Below are 19,445 nucleotides of genomic sequence, written 5' to 3' on the forward strand. Positions count from 1 at the left end.
TATTCTTCCATTCTCTTATTATCACAATAGAAATATAGAACTGCATTATTACAAAAGAAATGAGTTATACTCTGCAAACTGAAAAGTTAAAGAGAAATAGATCAATTTGCTTTTAAAAGTAGTTTCTGGAAATACATGACCTCAATTTTAAACATTTAAAAAAATTCATTAATAATATCACACAACCAAGCAACTCAATTTCAAGTTTATAACTGAATCTAAATATGATGGATTCATTACTAACCATCATCAGTAATTTCAGATTTTATAAATGTATCCTCAGAACTCGAAGTGGAAGTACTTCCTGTTGATTTTGGAAATATGCTGTCATCAACACTTTTTTTAACATCCTTAATCTCTACATGACTAACGCTCTCCACCACATTTGAATCTCCCTTGGGTTGTAAGCGGTCATGCATCACCTACAAATATATATGAAATTTCTTAATTTTCTTTATACATTTACAAAAAAAAATTTATTATGTACAAGGAAATGACTTGCACAAGTCATTTCATCATAGTAGACATCTGCAGTACCAAATTCTGAACATGAAAAGGAACATGATTGAAGTTCTGATAACAATGGAAACAGTTTACATAAACATGTGCCCGATTCTGAATAGTTTCGGAGTTGTGGGTTTAAATTTTAAAAAAATAAATAAGAATAAGCAGACACACATCTAGTAAAATGTGTGTTCACACAGTATGTGTCTGCTTATTCTTATTTAGTTTTCACAATTTTTTTTTTTTTTTTTTTTAACACAGCCACAGCTCCATAAATGTTCAAAAATGAACCCATTAATGTGAACTTTCCCCCCATTGTTTTCAGGTCATGAATCAATCCTGTAAGCACCCATACATGTAGAGACATCCTGTATATCTATATATAATTTCTGAATGTCATTTCAGATGTGTCCATTAATTAATGTGTGAACTGCCTTGAAGGCATCCAGTGTGTGTGTGTTGCTGTATCTTATCTGTCTAATATAATGGTTGGCAACATGAAAATAACTTTAAAATTTGGAAGAGGGGAAGATGTTTAGTTTTAACTGTCAAATGTGGGATTCTCCAATTTAAAACTGAAAAGATTCACTGGAATTGAAGCCAAATTTAATTGATATTGAATAGTGATACATCCTTTCTATGAGCCAAAACATTATGACCACCTACCTAGTATGATGTTGGTCCTCCATGTGCAGCCAAAAGATATTTAACTCCTGTAAGGTCCGTGGTTGAGATGGCACAGATCGGAGTTGCTGTTGCAACACAAACCACAGATACTCGATGGGATTGATGTCTGGAGAATTTGGAGGAGTTGCTGTTGCAATACAAACCAGAGATGCTCGATGGGATTGATGTCTGGAGAATTTGGAGGCCAGGGCAATACCTGGAAGTCTTCCTCATGTTCCGCGAACCAGTCTCAAACAATCTGGGTGGTGTGGCATGATGCATTATCTTGCTGAAAGACGGCACTGCCAGAGGGGAAGACCAGTCTGAGGGCCCTGCACATGGATAACTGGACCCAAGGTACCCAGCAGAACATCGTCCAAAGCATGACACTGCTACCACCGCTTGCTTTCATTCCACGGTACATCCAGGCACAATCACTTCCCCAGGTAAACAATGTACACGTACCCGGCCATCCATGTGGTACAACACAAAACGCGATTCATCGGAACAAACGACCTTTTTCCAATCACTCAAGGTCCAGTTTCGATGCTCGCGTTCCCATTGTAGGCGCTGTCACCGGTGAACCGTGGTTAGCATGGGCACTTGGAGCAGCCTGCAGCCCCATTTTCAGCAGGGAGGTTCGATGTACTGTGTGTTGTGACACATTTCTCCCATCACCAGCATTCCAATTACCTGCTAGTTGCGCCACAGTTGACTTCTGTTGGCACATACACCTCAAGCATCGATGGGCCATGGTCATCCAACACCTCCCCGGTGATTCATGGGTTCCCCCTCCTCGGACCACTTTCGGTAGGTACTAACCACAGCTGACTGTGAGCACCCCACCAGCAGTGCCGTTTCGGATATGCTCTGACCCAGTCATCTGGCCATTACAACTTGACCTTTGTCAAACTTGCTTAAGTCCGCTGCCTTTCCCATCTGAAGAACAAGAGTAACATTGATTAATGGAGCTCAGTAATCAAGTGTTTTTTATACTGTGTCCCAATCCATGCTGTAGTTCACCTGCAGTTGCTTCATTTTTTGCATAATACACACCGTATTTCAAGGTGTAAATCAAGAAATCCTACACCTCACCTCTGTTCAGGGAAACTGGGCATCTGCACAAGCAGTTTATATGTACAGGTAACCCTCGTATAACACGGTAGTTAGGTTCCTATAAAATGTCGTGTTGTGTGAAACCATGTTATACGGGACTAAGAAAAAGTACAAAAAGGGGGATTACGTTCCAAAAGCTAACAAAAATACACCCTTCTAGATTTTGTGTATCTTCTGCTCTCTTTAAAAAACCAGTGATCTTGGTTTGTTTGCTTTTGCTTGATAAATCTTTGTGAATTTCATTGCATGGAACTAAGCAATTTTAAACTCCCTTTTGAACTTTGGGCTCCTTTCATTCAAGAATCTGCATTCAAAAAATAAGGTTCTAATTGCTCGGCTAACTTTATGCCTTCCCATACGTTTTTTAGTGTAAAATTTGGAAGTTTAGAATTTTCATCTGTGCCATCATCATCTGAATTGATTTGGTTTTACCTCCGATGCCATTTCCACAAAATCCACTTTACCAACCTCTTTTTCCTACCAGTAATTCTTGAACGTCTTCACTATCTTTAAAAGTATCAGGGACTAAGGTCATGTTACTCTGCTACCCTCGCCCAATTAACTCAGCCACGTTGTGAAAAAGACCCATAAAAATTCTACCTGTAATCGACTGGATTCGAACTCGGGTATTTTCCACCTGGTGTGGAGAGAAGGGCGATTCTATCTCACCAATTCTGTTTTCTACCGGCTCGACCATATTTCCTGAATGAACTGACTCTGGCCATGCATTTTTCCACACACATTTAACATCAACAGTTTTACTTCTTTCAGTGATAAAGCTACGATTCTGATAGTCCACAATTGAGAAATGTTTCCATGCTTCCATTACTCCAATAGATTTGGAATCATTTTTTTCCAAAATCCATTGTAACCAAAATCTGCGCCACCATCATCTGAATTGATTTGGTTTTACCTCTGATGTCATTTCCACCCTAAACAGATTTTTGTGGATATAATGTCTTGATCTAATGACTGAATGAAAGAAGTTGTATTAACCGAATATAACTGTGGTGGTAGGAACATAATTTCAACATTTGGATGGCCTGGTGTGCTATCCAAAACTTTGAAATCTAGATTTTTCCACAAGTTCAATAGCACAGAATGTAACATGGGTATTTCCCAACAAAATAAAATACAGGGATTTCTCAATAATTTTTTTTTTTTTTGACTAGCAAGTCAACAGCAGGATTCAAAGAGTGGAAATGTTGAAAAATTAAATTCAACGTAATAGCAGGGTTTCCCCCGCACAAAAATACCCTGTTATGCAAGATTTACACGAAATTCTCTAACCGTGTTAAAGCGAAACTGTGTTACACAAGCACCGTGTTGTGCGAGGATTTCTGCAATTTATCAATCGTGTTAGAGTGAAACCGTGTTGTAGAAATACCCTGTTATACGGGGATTGCCTGTATAATATTACACTTAGCACATTCTCCACTATTAACTCATTTATTAATATCTATTGAGAAATAAAAATGTTATTTGTCTCTAAATTTTATTAATAAAAATATTAAATTTCATGTGTTATGATTGTGTGCCCCCCCCCCACCATTCTTCACAGAATATGTGGTGTGTAAAATGAAGATAATTATACCATACAATCCTATTTTGTGCCATAAACTTATCTGATACCTGCATAATTCCATTTATTTGCACAAATGCATAAGTTTGTGTACCTTAGTTCTTTTGCAAGTAAATTTTAAGTTCACAAGAAGGGTTTCAGAAGAATTCTAGAACATTGCCAAAAAATATTAAATGATATATTAAAAACTTTCTTAAAAAAAAGAAGCAACTGCTGATTCACCGTGAGCTTAAATATGAAACATTAACATCATGTCAATCAGTGGCTCATTTTAATATACAGACTATTTCAATTTCCAGGCACTGGAATCTAGCTTGCCTATTTTTATATTTAGGCTACTGTCATCTGGACCTTTTATGTTGTATCTGATTTGAAATTTGATATTAAAATTAACGTTTATATTTTGTGATTTCTAAATTTAAAATGTGTCAAATCAACTGACTTTTTTTCCATAGGAAAGTTGAATCCTGTCCTTGGTTTAGTGTAAAAACATCACCACTGTACTTCTGAAATAAGCGTAAACAGATTTTATTTGAATAAAAAAAAAAAGTGTTAAGTAGAAGCAATGTGCACTGCCCTAGTAATGGTTCTAGCCAGCTAAATGCATATACTGAAGAAGGGCATTACACATAACTGTTATGTTTTTTTTTGTTTAAGTAATTTTGGTTAACATTTGTTTCAGTATTATAAAAATGAAAATTTTAGGCTAACCCAAGGGTAGGGAACAACTTTCCCACTAAAGAAAAAAGCTGCTGATTATGCAAAACTGAAATTTAGAAACTGTATAATCTAAATGGTAATACTTAGTCCGGTTTGAACATCAAATTCAATAATTACAAATGAAATATGGTAAAAAAAAAAAAAAAAAAAGTCGAAACAACAAATAGCCTAAATCTAAAAATTATTGAGACAGGGCCTGGTGCCTTTTAATAAAGACATCTTGTAATTTGTGGGAATAAGCATTTGGTATCTCTGTGTACTGGAAAAAAAAAAAAAACAACAAACTTCAATCAACATGCTACAAGGAACAGAAACCAATGCAATTTATTATTCATTACACAATTGCGTTAGTTCAAAGACTAGTAAATTCTATGTGGGGGGGGGGGGAATTCTGGTGGCAAATATACAGAAATGTAATTTTAGAATAGAAACGGAAAACACTGATACATATAAAATGACTGTAATATAACATTGCATCCACTTAACCTACAGACTGGATTGTGGGAAGTTTTCTTTTAGAGAGTAAGTCGTTGAAAAGTAAGTAAGTAAAAGTTTTCTTTTAGAGAGTAAGTCGTTGATTGCTAGAATGTAAGTCGTTGATTGCTAGAATGTAAGTCGTTGATTGCTAGAATGTTAATTGCTCCCCCCCTCCCCGTTTTTGTCAGTGCAGCAAAAGATCTGATTGAGGTGTATAAAGCCTTGAATGGTTTGAGCATGCTCAATGCTGATGGGATTCTTCCTCTTGCTCAGAATAACCGACTGAGAGGGCATAAATTCAACTCGAGGAAAGACAGTTGTAGAATAGATATGTGGAAGTTTGCCTTTAGCCAGCGGGTGGTTTCACCCATCCACTCGTTCCAAACATTTGGAGCGAGTAGATGGGTGAAATGAGAAGATTTTATTATTTTTTTTTTCCTGATGCTATATAAGCTTGCTTTCTTGCATCATGTGCCTTTACTAATGCTAATATATATAGAACCTTTATATTGTTCGAACCTTGCTGCCATTGTTATAATATTAGAGTGAGTGGCAAGAAATTTTAATTTTTAACTGCGGTAAATAGGTAGCTGTAAAGGAGGCAGCAAAGAAAGTAAACCCTTAGCCGTGATTATGAGAGCTTCCTTGTATTCGGGGAAGGTCCCCATTTACCTCAGGGACTCACGTATAGTGAGTATTGGTATGGCACATCAAGGGTCCTGAGCAGGATATCATCATTCTTCTCTTTCTTGGTGATTCCCTTCTACTTCTGATTCTTGTTCTCTCTCTCTCTCTCTCACGGTAATTCAGTTTTGTTTTTATTTTTTGGCTGGTGCAGCATAAGCCTCAGGCTTCCTTACACCATATGCTAATAATAATAAAGTTCGAATGGTGTTAGTTGAATAATTTTTTTATACATTATAATTTAACTTTTCATTTAGAATTGCAACTGTAGTTACCATTTGTGATTCTCTGATTACATTGGTGAATTTGTTCCTTATCATGTATAACTTAATCTTAAGGAACCAAATTCAACTTCTGCTGCCATTTTTTTGTATTGATAAGAAAATTCAAAATTTAATTATATATCATTAATAATGGAAACTTCATAGCATAACTGGTGTATAGTGTTATTACTGCATTGCCTATATTTGTTAAGTGTAGTACAGTAAACCCCCGCTATTCGCGGGGGTTATGTTCCTGAGAAATGCCACGAATACCGAAAGCCCGAATACTGAGTTATGGCTCCCACAGTAATAAAGGGGTTCCATTCCAAAGTATGAAATATATAAGAAAAACTGGTCTAAAATTGTGTCTATGTATGTATTATATGTACCTTCATAATATGACTAGGTACATAGACAGTACATAGTGAAATGCAAGCATATGGCATCGAAATGAAAATAAGAAACAATTTAATATTAAATATAATATTTATTAGAAATTTCAAACAAATCTTTCAAACGTCAGCGCCAATCTTTCAGCGCCTTTGCTAGCTAAAAAAAACTTATCCCACCAGTGCTATCACCAATTTTGCTAAAGTGTTGATAAAGGATTTTTGCCTTTTCACGAATGATAAGTGAACTTAACGGAATTTTATTTTGAGTTCGGTCTTCTATCCACATATTTAAAGCTTTTTCCATTTTTTATAATTAAACATCACGAGTTACAGAGCAAATTTTTGAAGCAATTAGCGCGTTTTCACGGACACTATGTCGGATATTTTATTCCGATTTCTTGATTGATCGTATCATTAACTCATTGATTTTATAATGTTTTGCCACTGAGGAGACACTTTCACCATTAGAAATTTTATCTAATAACTCAATTTTATTCGCTAATGTCATCACCTTCTCTGATCTTCTCACATTTCCCTTGTTATTCGTAGCCATATTTTTGTACGGGTTAGAAAGAACTTGTCCACAATAAAGTCACTTTCTTCCATTAACACACTCAAAAAAGTCTGTTTTACATTGCAAAACGGTAGATTTATCACTTTTGTAGCATATAAATTAAAAGCAAATGAGAAATCTTCCATGACAAGAGCATAACACATATTGAACAAGGATTAGCGAGAAACATCCATGCTTGAGATTTTGTGACCCCTCTCCCCCCACCCACCGAGCGCAATTTTGACCGGTGAAGATAATTTTAGCCACGCCCACGTTTTTTTATGGCGGAAAATGTTCACGGCGCTTTAAAATTCACATTTTTTTAGGTTTCATTTTATATTCAATCAGCGACCGTGAATACAGATACCGTGAATAGCGGGGGTTTACTGTATTTTCAATTATAATGAATTTGAATGAAAAATTAAGCCTTAGGCAAGAGCAACAAAGAAAAGGGGTCAAGCTAGTGGGAGTGGCATGGCTTTGGAGAGAACTGAGGGGGGTTTGTCCTTCCAATCACGGCCTTATGAAATGTACAGCTTGTTTGATGCTTGCAGAGTTATCAGGAATGGGAGATATTGCCCTTTGTGTGTGTTCCATGTAAGAAGTGCGAGAATACTAGGCACCAACTCAACATTGTTATGAGCCTATATGAGAGCTTGAAGAACATGGTGGATGCCCTCAAATTTTTTTTTTGATCCTCAACTTGTGGGCACATCTGTATCGAAGATACAAGTATCTTCATACCACTTACTTCTAAGTTAATATCATGGATTAAATACAGTTTGCCATCCATTAAAATGACCAAGCCTTGGTTGCATGACACATCTTTTTTACTCATATATATAAACTTTATTTATTTATATATATTGATTAAAATAACTACAATATGCAATTATATTTATTTTTTTTTAAAGTGGCCTGACAAAAAACTATGGTGACTCGAAAGTCTACTGTATGTTGATAACGTAAAGATAAATGACAATCAATGGATGTCACTTGGTAAAGACATATACTTCTGTAGCTGCTGCAAGCCGATAAGTTTTCGTTGAAATTTTATCATATTTTTGATTAGTTAGCGTAATAATTTGCATTTTACAAATAGATTAAATAGGCTTAGTGGCATTCATTAGCTTATTTTTTAAATTTAGCTAATGATTTTGTACGTTACAACTCACTACGCCTACCGCTATTGTGGCAGTGCTTTTGTCGGTTATATTGTAGCATAACCAGTAGCTCAGAAAAATAGTAAGGATTAAATTGTAATAAATAAGTGTTTTGAAGGGTTTTGGACATATAATCTTGTATTGTTTTGCTGTTAACATATTAATTTGTGCTTTATAAATAAATTAAATAGGCTTAGTAGTGTTCGTCAGGGTATTTTTTTAAATTTAGCTATTGACTTGGCAAGTTACAACTCACTACTCTTACCACTATTGTATTGGTGTTTTGGCTGGAATATCATAACATAGAAGAATAGTAGGGTTTTAATTTTAATAAATAAGTATTTTGAAGGTTTTAATCACTTTCTGGGATATAACTTTTATATTTAGCTAAGGATGCAACTAATTTAGCATTGTGATCGCTACGGTATAGTGTAACTTGATAACATAAATCTCTAATTTGATAGCTAAAGTATAACGTAAAAGTATATAGCGGAATGCATATTACTGAATTAGCTTAGTATAGTATTGTATTGTCAAGTATAGTATAGTAAATTAATCAATAAAATTTACTTATTTTCTTTGTTAATTAATTAAATTGCATTTAAACAGAAATCATGCCCCAGACTAGAGCAGCAAAGCAATGTGCACAAAGTAGCAGGAGTGCTGTGGCTCGGGGAACAACCGAAGTTGCCGATTCTCTAACGCATCACAGCCTAAAGAAATGTGCAACTTGTGAGATGTTTGCAGACCTTTCTGGGATGGGACACGTTACCAAGAGGGATGTCTTTGTGTGTGCTCAATGTAAGTAGAGTGAAGAAGTTAGGTGCCAACTCAGCATCGTTATCGGCCTTTATTTTGAAGGACATGGTAGATGCCCTCAAAGGACTTAAATTGGGGGACCCATCAAGCTCTCAGCTGCCCAAATCAATGTCAGAGCTTGCATTTGATTATCAGGCAACACAGCAGCAACCTTCAGGGCAGGAAGCACTGGTCCCACAAGAGCTGGTTATTGTCGGTCTCTCTATTGTCAGACATGGCAAATATATTGTGCAAAAAGGATAGGTGTAATAGGCCCAAGGTATGTCTACCAGGGGCAAAGGTTGGTGACATTGTAGGGCAGATATCATCCTTTAAGGGCACAAAGGGTGATACTGTTGTACATATTGGCACTAATGATATAAAGAGTAGGAGATCTGCAGACTTACTTAACAAGTACAGGTCAATGTTGACAAAAAGTTACGAGTTACGGTTAAATTTGAAAGTATCTGCAAATTCTGCCCAGACATGATAGGAGGAATATATGATGAGAACCTTGTCAATCAATTCGGCCCAGGAGATTATGCAAGGCTCATGGGGTAAAATTTTTCTCAAAGCGGTCTGTGCTTGTTAACAAGAGAGATTGTTTCCACAGGGATGGGATACAATTAAATAGAAAGGCTACAAGAATATTTGCTGATGCTATCGGGGCAGTGTTAGGTGGATAGGAAAACTGCTAGCTTTGTGGGGGGGGGGGAAGATTCACATACTAATAGGTAACCACAGGCAATGGGTGAAAGTGATTCCTATTGGAATGAGGAACAGCCTGCAAAGCGAGGTCCTGGGGATTTCAAGGTCTGCTGGGATTCATCATGGCACAAGTAAATACATGGGTTATGTTAGGGTAACTAAGAGTAATAATAGGTATATGTATACTTGGATGTACATCAATGCTGGGAGTAAAGTAAATAAATTTGATGAATTTAAGGTGCTGGTCAAGATATCAAAAGTGGATGTTGGGATATCAGAGACGTGGTGCCACATGGATATAAGCAGTGCAGAATTGGAATTGGGGAGTACAATGCATACAGAAAGGACAAATAGGCCAGGAAGGAAGGCTATTGTTATTGTTATTTGGTTTTTAGGAGCATTAGCAACTAAGGCCATATTGCTCCGGGGGTATGCGCTCGTCATTCCCTGACCTTTCCACATCCTCCATATTTGGTGGACACTGGCTCGAATCCCGGTCTAATCAAGAAGTGGGTGCTACGCACTGCTGCTCCTGCCCACCTGGCTATGGAGGTGCCAGGAAGGAAGGAAGGAGAGGTTATGCTGTTAGTTAAGAAACCAATAAAATCTAAGGAATTGCATCCGATTGACACTGGGACAATGCAACATTGAATCAGTGTGGTGTGACATAAGCACTGGGGAAGGGATAATGAGAGTAGGTGTGTGTTATAGGCCTAATGAGTCTGATGAGTAAAATGTGCCATTGTGCAGAGAAATAAAGTGGGAAAGTAAATCAGAATGTCTTATTATTAGCCATATAGTGCAAGCAAGCTTGAAGCTTAGGCTGCACCAGTCCAAAAAAAAAAAATATATATATATATATATATATATATTCTGAATTACCCTCTGTATGTGTGTGTGTGTGAGAGAGAGATAGAGAGAGAGCAGAAAGGCATCACCAAGAAAGATGATATCCAGCTAAGGACCCTGGGTGTGCATAGCCCATACTCACCAGATGTGAGCCCCTGGAGTTCATAATGGGGCATTTTAATTTCCAGATATTGATTGGAACTTGTGGATTGGTCACTCGCACACTAGCAAGACTTCTGTAGATTTATTGGATGACTGTTTTCTACAGCAACATGTTCGAGTGGGCAAGGAAGGGAATGCCAGAAGTAACACTCTTGACGTGATTATCAGCAGTAATTCTTCATGCATTAAGAATCTGCAGATAAAGGAACCACTAGGTGGCAGTGATCAGAGTGCACTGATGTGGGATTTACTTAAAGATGTAACTACCATAAGTGTAAAGAGAAGGGTTTTTGCTTTTGTAAAGGTGACTACAGTGGTCTCAGAGAGTTTTTAAATTCTATACAGTGGGATCAACTGATGATGTAACCAACAGTGAATTCTAAATGGGAAGGCTTCAGGGTTTTAATCTTGGAGGGTACTAGGCTTTTCATACCAACTAAGAAATACTGTTCAAGGTTTAGCCCTAAATAGATATCAGATGAATTAATGTGGCTCATGGCAGAGTAGAAAATTGCATGGGATGCATATAAATTATCAGGCAACACCGAAGCCTATGGCAGATATAAGCTAGTCTGTAATCAAGTCACAAAGGAGATTAGGAAGGCGAAGGCAGATTTCGAGAAATTTTTGGCAAAGGATGCAACAAAAAACAGCAAAGAGTTCGTTACTTATGTAAACTCTAGAAGGAAATGGAAGAATCATATTGGTCCACTTGATATCAATGGTTTAACTGTAGTACATGGTCATTCTCAGATAGCTGATAAACTGAATGAGTATTTTGTATCTACATTCACACGAGGAGTTATTCAAGCAGGGCAATACCAAAAGTTTATCAAACTCTAACTGGGAGCTAAGTGATTTTGTAATAACTTAGAGCAAAGTGGAGGAGAAATTATTGAAATTAAACCTAAGGAAGGCACCTGGGGTGGCAGGACCTATTCAGTTATATTAAAGGAGGCAGCAAAGAAAGTAAGCAAACCCTTAGCCATAATTATGAAAACTTTCTTTGACTCAGGGGAGGTATCAATGGACTGGAGATGTGCAAATGTGTCCACAATTCAAATAAAGGGGATCAAAGGGTGACAGAGGTAATTACAGACCTGTTAGTCTAACTTTTTGTTTCAGGGAAAATAATGAAGTCACTGGTTAAGGAAGCGATGCAAGATCATCTAGACAAGACTGCAACTATAGTTCAGAGACAGCATGGGTTTGTTAAGGGGAAGTCTTGTCTGACCAATTTGATTGGATACTATGTGGTCACAAAGGAATTGCATGCAAAGAATAATTTTGATTTCATATACTTGGATTTTAGGAAAGCTTTTGATACTGGCACATTGAAGGCTACTGTACAAATTGGAGCAGTAAGGCATTAAAGGTAAGTTGCTGCAATGGATAAAAGAATGGTTCAGTGGGAGAAGACAGAGAGTGGTTATCAATGGACATTGCTCTTCATGGAATAAATATTACTAGTAAATATTACCCCAGGGATTGGTGTTGGGCCCATTGTTGTTTTCAGCATTTATCAATGATATTGATGAAGGTGCATCAGGGTTAATGTCTAAGTTTGCAGATGATATGAAGGTTGGAGGGTTGTTAATGAAGTAAGAACAGAATTACGTTTATTAATAGAACGGTGAATGAAGAAACCTACACTGCTATCTTGGAGGAGTGCCTTAATCCCATTATTAGGGATTGCCACCGACATCCAAAAGCCTTGTGAGACATTTTGTCTCACAAGGCTTAAAACATACTTACACCAACGTTTTCCCTCGTTTTTCTCCCTTAAGGTGCAGACATACCTCAGAAATGCTGGCATTACAGTGTTGGACTGGTCCGGCAACAGTCCAGACTTGAACCCTACAAGTGATGCAGTTTTTTTGTGGGCCACTGTATTTAGTGACATACTCAATGCTCAGCAATTTTCATTCTGTTGTAATGTATGATCCAAGATGTTAAGAATATTGTCCAGAGGCAAATACATTCATGATCATATTTCAATTCTCAATCAGTTTATTCAAAATTACATGTAAATGGCAATCGTCAATCCATTTATTCAAAATTATATGTCTATCTTTGATCCATTTTCTCACATACTCCAAGTTCTTGTGTATTTTGTAATGAGTGAGATGAACCAAGGTTCACAGCTTGCACAGATTGGTTTCTGATACCTCGCTGGGCATTCCTGATATTAGCATTAGTGTTAGTAGAGGTATATGATGCAAGAAAGCAAGCTTAAAGAGCATCAGCAAAAAAAAAAAAAAAAAACCTTTCCATTTCACCCATCCATTCGCTCCAAAAGTTTGCCCACTTCTTTCTTGAATTTATTTAAGCTATGAACTTCCACAATGACAGAGGAAGTTTGTTCTAGTGATCAACCACCCGCTGGCTAAAGTCAAATTTCCGCACATCTCTTCAACTACTGTCTTTCCTCAATTTCAGTTTATGCCTCCTCGCATTTTTAATCTGAGAAAGAAGAATCCCATCAGCACTGAGCCTGCTCAATCCATTCAAGGCCTTATACACCTCAATCAGATCATCTCGCAGGTGCCTAGTCTCCAGACACTGCAATTTGTAGAACTTAAGCCTTTCTTCATAAGAGCACCACTTTCTTCCCTTAACCAGTCTTGTTGATATGACAGTAGTCATAATCTTGTGACTGCCTACCAACCCGACCTATTCCAGTCCCATTATCCAGAAAATTAATATAGTGATCTGTACCATCTCTGGTAAATCACTATATTAATTCATTATTAATATAATGAATATCACTATACTAAGGTCATTCTATCACTATACAATTAATACTAAGGTCATTCTGCATACCAAAAGGCAGATGAAATTTCTTTATTAACCTCAAAAGTGTCCTGACTAATTTCTCCCTAATATTGGGCAAAATCCATTCAAATTGAGAAACATGCCCATATGTATCAATATCTAATCAATCAGTACTTACTCCCTTTGATTTATGGCAGCTCATTAATACTGTAGTTGCAGTACAAATTAAATTAAAACCTTGTAATACCCATGACTCATTACATTTCTAACCCAGTTTCCAAATATGTTTAATAAAGAAAACTCTACACAAATAATAAATTAATTTTTTAGAATTATAACTAACAGTAGAAGGCACTAGAACTTCATTAGAAGAGCTGCATATAGAATAAAGTTGAAAGGCAGTTTGAATTTTGAAGGGTAGTAAATATATTCATTGGTTTATGCTTAACCAAATGTACAATGCAATATTATGAAATTTAAATAAATCTGCACAGTCCCTAATATACCCAGAATTACCACAGTGTCACTTTCAAAGTAATGAGAAAGCACACAAGATAGATGAATTTATGTAATTTACAGTGATCTTGAATTTAAATAAAAATATCTCTCTTCCTCTCCCTTGAAGATTCCAGTACCAAACCACGTCCCCCTAAATGCTGGTTACAATTCCATCACTGAATCTTATTCTCCTATGCCAACACCTCAACTTTTTACTTTTAATGTGTTTATATTCTGTAACCTTGATTATTCCTGTTATTCAAAGGCCTATGACTGCAATACTATGCGACAACCATTATGTATTAGGCCACTGAAAAAGACAGCAATCAAAAATTACTTAACTTTTTTTAGAAAGTCAATCCCTGTTTCCAAAATCTGAACACGAAACTTGCCACAAGTTTCGTGTTCAGATTGGAAATAAGTGCTATACTTATTTCAACCTTTATCTGCAAAAAACCATCTATTCCGATCCAAAAAATCCTACAGCCACAATGTTAAACATTCCAGCATCCCTCCATTACATACAAGTGCTTATAATAATTCAATGTTGAGTCATTACAGAAGCTTAGTACCAGTACCCGTCACAATACCGATGAAGAAATATTGTTCAAGGTTTAGGCCTAAATGGTTATCAAATGAACTAATGAGACTCGTGTCAGAGAAGAAAAATGCATGGGATGCATATAAATTATCAGGCGACGTAGAAGCCTGTAGCAGATATAAGCTAGTCTGTAATCAGGTCACAAAGGAGGTTCGGCAGGCAAAGCCGGATTACGAGAAATCTTTGGCAAAAGATGCTAAGAAAAACAGCAAGGATTTCTTTACTTATATAAACTCTAAAAGGAAGGGGCTGAATATGATTGGTCCACTTGACATCGATGGTTCGACTGTTGATGATCCTGCTCAGATAGCAAACAAACTGAATGAGTATTTTGCATCTACATTCACATGTGAGGAATTATTAAAGTTTGAAAATGGAAGAAGGTTATCAAATTGTAGCAGTGTGCTTAATGATTTTGTAATAACTGAGAGAAAAGTGGAGGAGAAATTGTTGAAGTTAAACATAAGAAATGCACCTGGGGTGGATGGGATCTATCCAGTTATATTAAAGGAGGCGGCAAAGCAACTAAGCAAACCCTTAGCCATAATTATGAGAGCATCCTTGGATTCAGGGGAGGTTCCCACGGACTGGAGATGTGCAAATGTATCCCCAATTCACAAAGGAGGTTCGAAGGGTGACACGAGTAATTACAGACCAGTTAGTTTAACTTCTCTTCCGGGTAAAATAATGGAGTCACTGGTTAAAGATGCATTGCAGGATCATCTAGACAAGACTGCAGCAATAATTCAGACACAGCATGGGTTTGTTAAGGGAAAGTCTTGTCTGACAAATTTGATTGGTTATTATGATGTGGTCACAAAGGAACTGGATGCAAAAAATAATTTTGATATCATATACTTGGATTTCAGGAAAGCTTTTGACACTGTTGTGCATGGAAGACTACTGTACAAATTGGAGCAGAATGGTATTAAGGGTAAGTTGCTACAATGGATAAAAGGATGGTTAAGTGGGAGAAGACAGAGGGTGGTAATCAATGGGTGCTGCTCTTCGTGGACTAATGTTATTAGTGGAGTCCCACAGGGTTCGGTGTTGGGTCCACTGTTGTTTTGTATATTTATCAATGATATTGATGAAGGTACATCAGGCTTAATGTCGAAGTTTGCAGATGACACGAAGGTTGGCAGGGTTGTTAATGACAGTAATGGCAGTGTGCTACTGCAACAGGATCTAGATAATTTGGGCAGATGGGCTAAGAAGTGGCAACTGAAGTTTAACCTTGACAAATGCAAAGTACTGCATATGGGTAGAAGTAACCCCAGAGAAACGTACCAACTGTGTGGTACTACACTTAAGGTGGTAGAAAATGAAAAAGACGTGGGAGTAATTGTGCAGTCAGATATGAAGTTTTCTGAGCAATGTAGACAGGCTGCTAGGGCAGGTCATGGGGTTTTGTCAATGATATATAGGAATTTTGCTAGCAGGGAAAAGGAGGTGATTGTCCCTCTGTATAAGGCAATGGTCAGGCCACGCCTTGAGTACTGCGTACAGGTCTGGAGGCCTCATTTTAGGAAGGATGTAGATTTGCTTGAGCGTGTACAGAGAAGAGCAACACGATTGGTGAGGGGAATGAAGGGATCCTCTTACCAAGAGAGGCTTAAGTTCTGCAAATTGCAGTGGCTGGAGACTAGGCACCTGCGCGGTGATCTGATTGAGGTCTATAAGGCCTTGAATGGGTTGAGCACGCTGAATTCTGATGGGATCCTCCCACTTGTTCAGAATACGAACCTACGGGGACATAAGTTCAAATTAAGAAAAGACAGATGTAGAATAGATGTGCGGAAATTTGCCTTTAGCCAGCGGGTGGTTAATTGCTGGAACAAACTTCCATCTGTCGTTGTGGAAGTTGATAGGTTAAATAAATTTAAGGAGGAACTGGACAGGCATTTGGAGGGTATGGTGCGATTTTTTTTTTTTTTTTTTTTTTTTGGCTGATGCTGCATAAGCTCCTACACTTGCTTTCTTGCATCAAGTGCCACTACTACTACTACTACTACTACAAGGCAGAAAAAATCCCATAAAAAGGAGAAAATGGTTTTTTTTAATAATAATAACAACAAATGGGGAGTTTGAATTGTTTATTACAATGAAAGCCTATAACATTGAAGAGATGCACAGCTATATAAGATTAGTAATATTGAAATTACAAATGATTCTTTATAGCAGCGGTTCCCAAACTACTCAGATTTACAGACCCCTTCAAAAATTAAAACATGTTTACAAACACACAGGTGTGTGTGTGTGTGTGTGTGTGTGTGTGTGTGTGTGTGTGTGTGTGTGTGTGTGTGTGTGTGTGTGTGTGTGTGTGAATACTGGGTTTTCTGAAAAGAAAATTCAAAGGTTTATGTGTGAAACAACTCAACTTTATTCTTATTTTTATACAGATATATAATAATAACTATTTATCATCAATCTGCATTCATAGAATGAATTATGTATACAATTATATATACTAATTGTATTGAAAATAAGTAATGCCCTATAATGAAATTCATTGCGATTCTAACAGTATATTTTTTAAGAAAATAAACACATATCACTCGATACCTCCTGATTGTTTCGCAGATCCCCCGGAACTGGTCTATGGATCCCAGTTTGGGAAATGTTGCTTTATTGGAAAAACTTTTAAGACAATGTTCCTGTGTTGATGGCAAATATCTGGTAATTTGGGGGGGGGGGGGGGGGTGTTGTTGTTTGGTTTTTAGGAGCATTAGCAACTAAGGCTATATTACTCCGCGATATGCGGTGGTCTTTCACTGACCTTTCCGCATCCTCCGTATTTGGTGGTGACGGGCTCGAACCACGGTCTAATCAAGAAGCATGTGCTACGCACTGCTGCTCCTTCCCACCTGGCTGGAGGCGCCAAGAGAGAGAGAGAATTTAATCATTAAGGTTATGAAAGCATCACTGACTTGGGAGAGATTCCTCAGTATCTGAGAACTGCCAATGTAGCACAAATACATAAAGATGGTTCCAAGAGTGAAATTATTAGCATTAGCATTAGTAGAGGCATTTGATGCAAGAAAGCAAGCTTATGCAGCATCAGCCAAAAAAAAACCCACTTCCACTTCACCCCTCTGTTCGTTCAAAATACCTGTCCAGCTGAGCCTTAAACTTATTTAGGCTATCAACTTCCACGACAAGGGATGGAAGTGTGTTCCACCAGCCAACCACTCGCTGGCTAAAGGCAAATTTCCGCACGTCTATCCTACATCTGTCTTTCCTCAATTTGAATTTATGCCCTCTCAGGTGATTATTCTGAGCGAGAGGAAGAATCCCATCAGCATTGAGCATGCTCAAACCATTCAATGCTTTATACACCTCTATCAGATCACCTCGCTGGTGCCTAGTCTCCAGACACTATAATTTGAAAAACTTAAGCCTTTCTTCGTAAGAGCACCCCTTTGTTCCATTCATTAATCTTGTTGCCCTTCTCTGTACTCGTTTCAGCAGCTCTACATCCTTCTTGAAATGAGGCCTCCAGACCTGTATACAGTACTCTAGGTGTGGCCTGACCATTGCCTTATACAAGGGAATAATCATCTCCTTATCCCTGCTAGAAAAATTCCTATATATCATTGACAATACACCATGAGCAACTCTTGCAGCCCGTCTGCACTGCTCAGAGAACTTCATATCTGCCTGCACAACCACTCCAGGTCCCTTTCATTCTCTACCACTGTCAGTGTAGTACCACAGAGTTGATACGTTGCTCTGAGGTTGCTGTTTCCCATGTGTAGTACTTTACATTTGTCAATGTTAAACTTCATTTGCCACCTCTCAGCCCATCTGCTCAATTTCCAGATCCTGTTGCAGCAGCATAGTGTCAGCAGTGTCCTTGACAACCCTGCCTACCTTTGTATCGTCTGCAAACTTCGACATTAAGCTTGATATACCATCATCAATATCATTTATGAATACAGAAAACAATAATGGACCCAACACTGAGCCCAGAGGGACTCCACTAATAACATTATTCCACGATGAGCAGTGTCCATTGATTACCACTCTCTGTCTTCTCCCCCTAAGCCACCCCTTTATCCACAGCAGCAATTTGCCTCCAATGTCACAATGCTCCAATTTTTGCAGCAGTCTTCCATGTGCAACAATATCAAAAGCCTTTCTAAGATCCAAGTATATAATATCAAAGTTATTCCCTGCATCCAGTTCCTTTGTGACTGCATCATAGTATCCAATCAAATTGGTCAGGCAAGACTTCCCCTTAACAAAACCATGCTGTGTCCGAGCTATAACTGAAGTCTTGTCTAAATGATCCTGCAGTGCTTCTTTAACTAGTGCCTCCATTAATTTTCCTGGAACAGAAGTTAAACTCACAGGTCTATAATTGCTTGTGTCAGCCTTTGATCCTCCTTTGTGAATTGGGGTGACATTTGCACATCTCCAGTCTGCGGGTACCTCCCCTGAGTCCAAGGAAGCTCTCATAATTATGGCTAAGGGTTTGCTTACTTCCTCTGCTGCCTCCTTTAATATAACTGGATAGATCCCATCCACCCCAGGTGCCTTTCTTGTGTTTATCTTCAACAATTTCTCCTCCACTTTACTCTCAGTTATTACAAGATTCTCTAGCTTATTGCTAGAGTTGAATACACCCCTGGCTTTCCCCTCGCTAAATAACTCCTCATGTGTGAATGTCGATGCAAAATATTCATTTAGTTTGTTAGCTACCTGAGCAGGATCATCAACAGTTGAACCATCGATATCAAGTGGACCAATCTGATTCATCCCCTTCCTTCTAGAGTTTACATAAGTAAAGAACTCTTTGCTGTTTTTCTTTGCATCCCTTGCCAAAGATTTCTCGTACTCTGCCTTCGCCTGCCTAACCTCCTTTGTAACTTTGTTACAGATCAACTTGTATCTATAATTACAAACCGGTCAGTCTGACTTTACTGGTAGGA

The 19,445-nt window shown here is 37.8% G+C and overlaps 1 protein-coding gene across 1 annotated transcript in view; it reads right to left on the reverse strand.

Moving 5' to 3' along the window:
• LOC150087017 (lysine-specific demethylase 4A-like) overlaps positions 1–19,445 on the reverse strand; it is a 694,533-nt gene that overhangs the window by 368,459 nt on the left and 306,629 nt on the right. Inside the window, exon 10 of the mRNA XM_090372906.1 lies at positions 245–422. Coding sequence (XP_090229032.1) covers positions 245–422 — 178 coding nt within the window. The remainder of the gene's footprint in view (positions 1–244; positions 423–19,445) is intronic.

This window comes from Mastigoproctus giganteus, chromosome 4 (genome assembly GCF_048544385.1).
Source record: "Mastigoproctus giganteus isolate SK-2022 chromosome 4, ASM4854438v1, whole genome shotgun sequence".
Lineage (NCBI taxonomy): Eukaryota > Metazoa > Arthropoda > Arachnida > Uropygi > Thelyphonidae > Mastigoproctus > Mastigoproctus giganteus.